We start from the raw sequence: 1,057 nt of genomic DNA on the forward strand, positions 1-1,057 counted from the left end.
ACATATCTGCATAACACAACCTCCATAATATTCAAATACAAACACTACCAAAATCTTTTAACACTATCGTGGACTCTGTTGGACTCTCATTTTTTCAGCTTCATCTAAAGTGCCACAATGAGCACAGACGCAGAGATGGAGGCCTATGGCCCCGCGGCCATCTACCTCCGGAAGCCAGAGAGAGAGAGGCTTGAGGCACAAAACACTCCGTTTGATGCCAAAACAGCCTACTTTGTGACTGATCCTCAAGAGATGTACGTCAAGGGTAAACTTGTGAAGAGAGAGGGGGGCAAAGCCACAGTTGAGACAGGTGCAGGAAAGGTAGGTGAATAATTATAGAATTTGAAATACTATATTAAAGACATATTTTTATCCATCTGTTACATTCTAAGTCCCTAACTGTGAAAATTGATGTAATCTAATTGATAAAACTTTAAATGTAATATCTTTGTAAAACAAAACCTTTGAACTCTATTTCCTATTCAGACAGTTACTGTAAAAGAAGATGACATCCATCCCAGGAATCCTCCAAAGTTTGACAAAATTGAGGACATGGCCATGATGACCCACCTCAATGAGCCTTGCGTGCTGTATAACCTCAAAGAGCGTTATGCATCATGGATGATCTACGTAAGTGTTTAACTTAAAACATAGATCAGAATGAATATATATATATATAGAGGCAATGCATTTTAGAGTGCATTTTCTTTTCTTTTCCAGACCTACTCTGGCCTGTTCTGTGTTGTCGTGAATCCCTACAAGTGGCTTCCCGTGTACGATGCTCAGGTTGTTGTGGCATACAGAGGCAAGAAGAGAGTTGAGGCTCCACCCCACATCTTTTCTATCTCTGACAATGCCTATCAGTTCATGCTCACGGGTAAGGTATTTTATTTTAGGAGAACACATGAATTTATCTTTACAATACACACTAAACAAGACACAGCAGATATAGAATGATATGTGACTCAATTAAAACGATATATGGTTTTTAATGTTAATAATGTATTTAATATTATTTAATGTATTTGTTCATTTCAGATCGTGAGAACCAGTCTAT

General features: G+C 38.0%; 1 protein-coding gene across 1 annotated transcript; it reads left to right on the forward strand.

Moving 5' to 3' along the window:
* Positions 1-117: 117 nt before the first annotated feature.
* LOC120787204 (myosin heavy chain, fast skeletal muscle-like) lies at positions 118-1,051 on the forward strand (the record flags this gene model as incomplete). Its single annotated transcript, XM_040122895.1, has 4 exons — positions 118-321; positions 487-630; positions 721-877; positions 1,039-1,051. Coding segments are annotated over exons 1-4 (518 nt in total), but the record flags the coding sequence as incomplete, so codon positions are not given.
* Between the last annotated feature and the right edge of the window lie 6 nt (positions 1,052-1,057).

This window comes from Xiphias gladius, unplaced genomic scaffold (assembly GCF_016859285.1).
Source record: "Xiphias gladius isolate SHS-SW01 ecotype Sanya breed wild unplaced genomic scaffold, ASM1685928v1 HiC_scaffold_127, whole genome shotgun sequence".
Lineage (NCBI taxonomy): Eukaryota > Metazoa > Chordata > Actinopteri > Istiophoriformes > Xiphiidae > Xiphias > Xiphias gladius.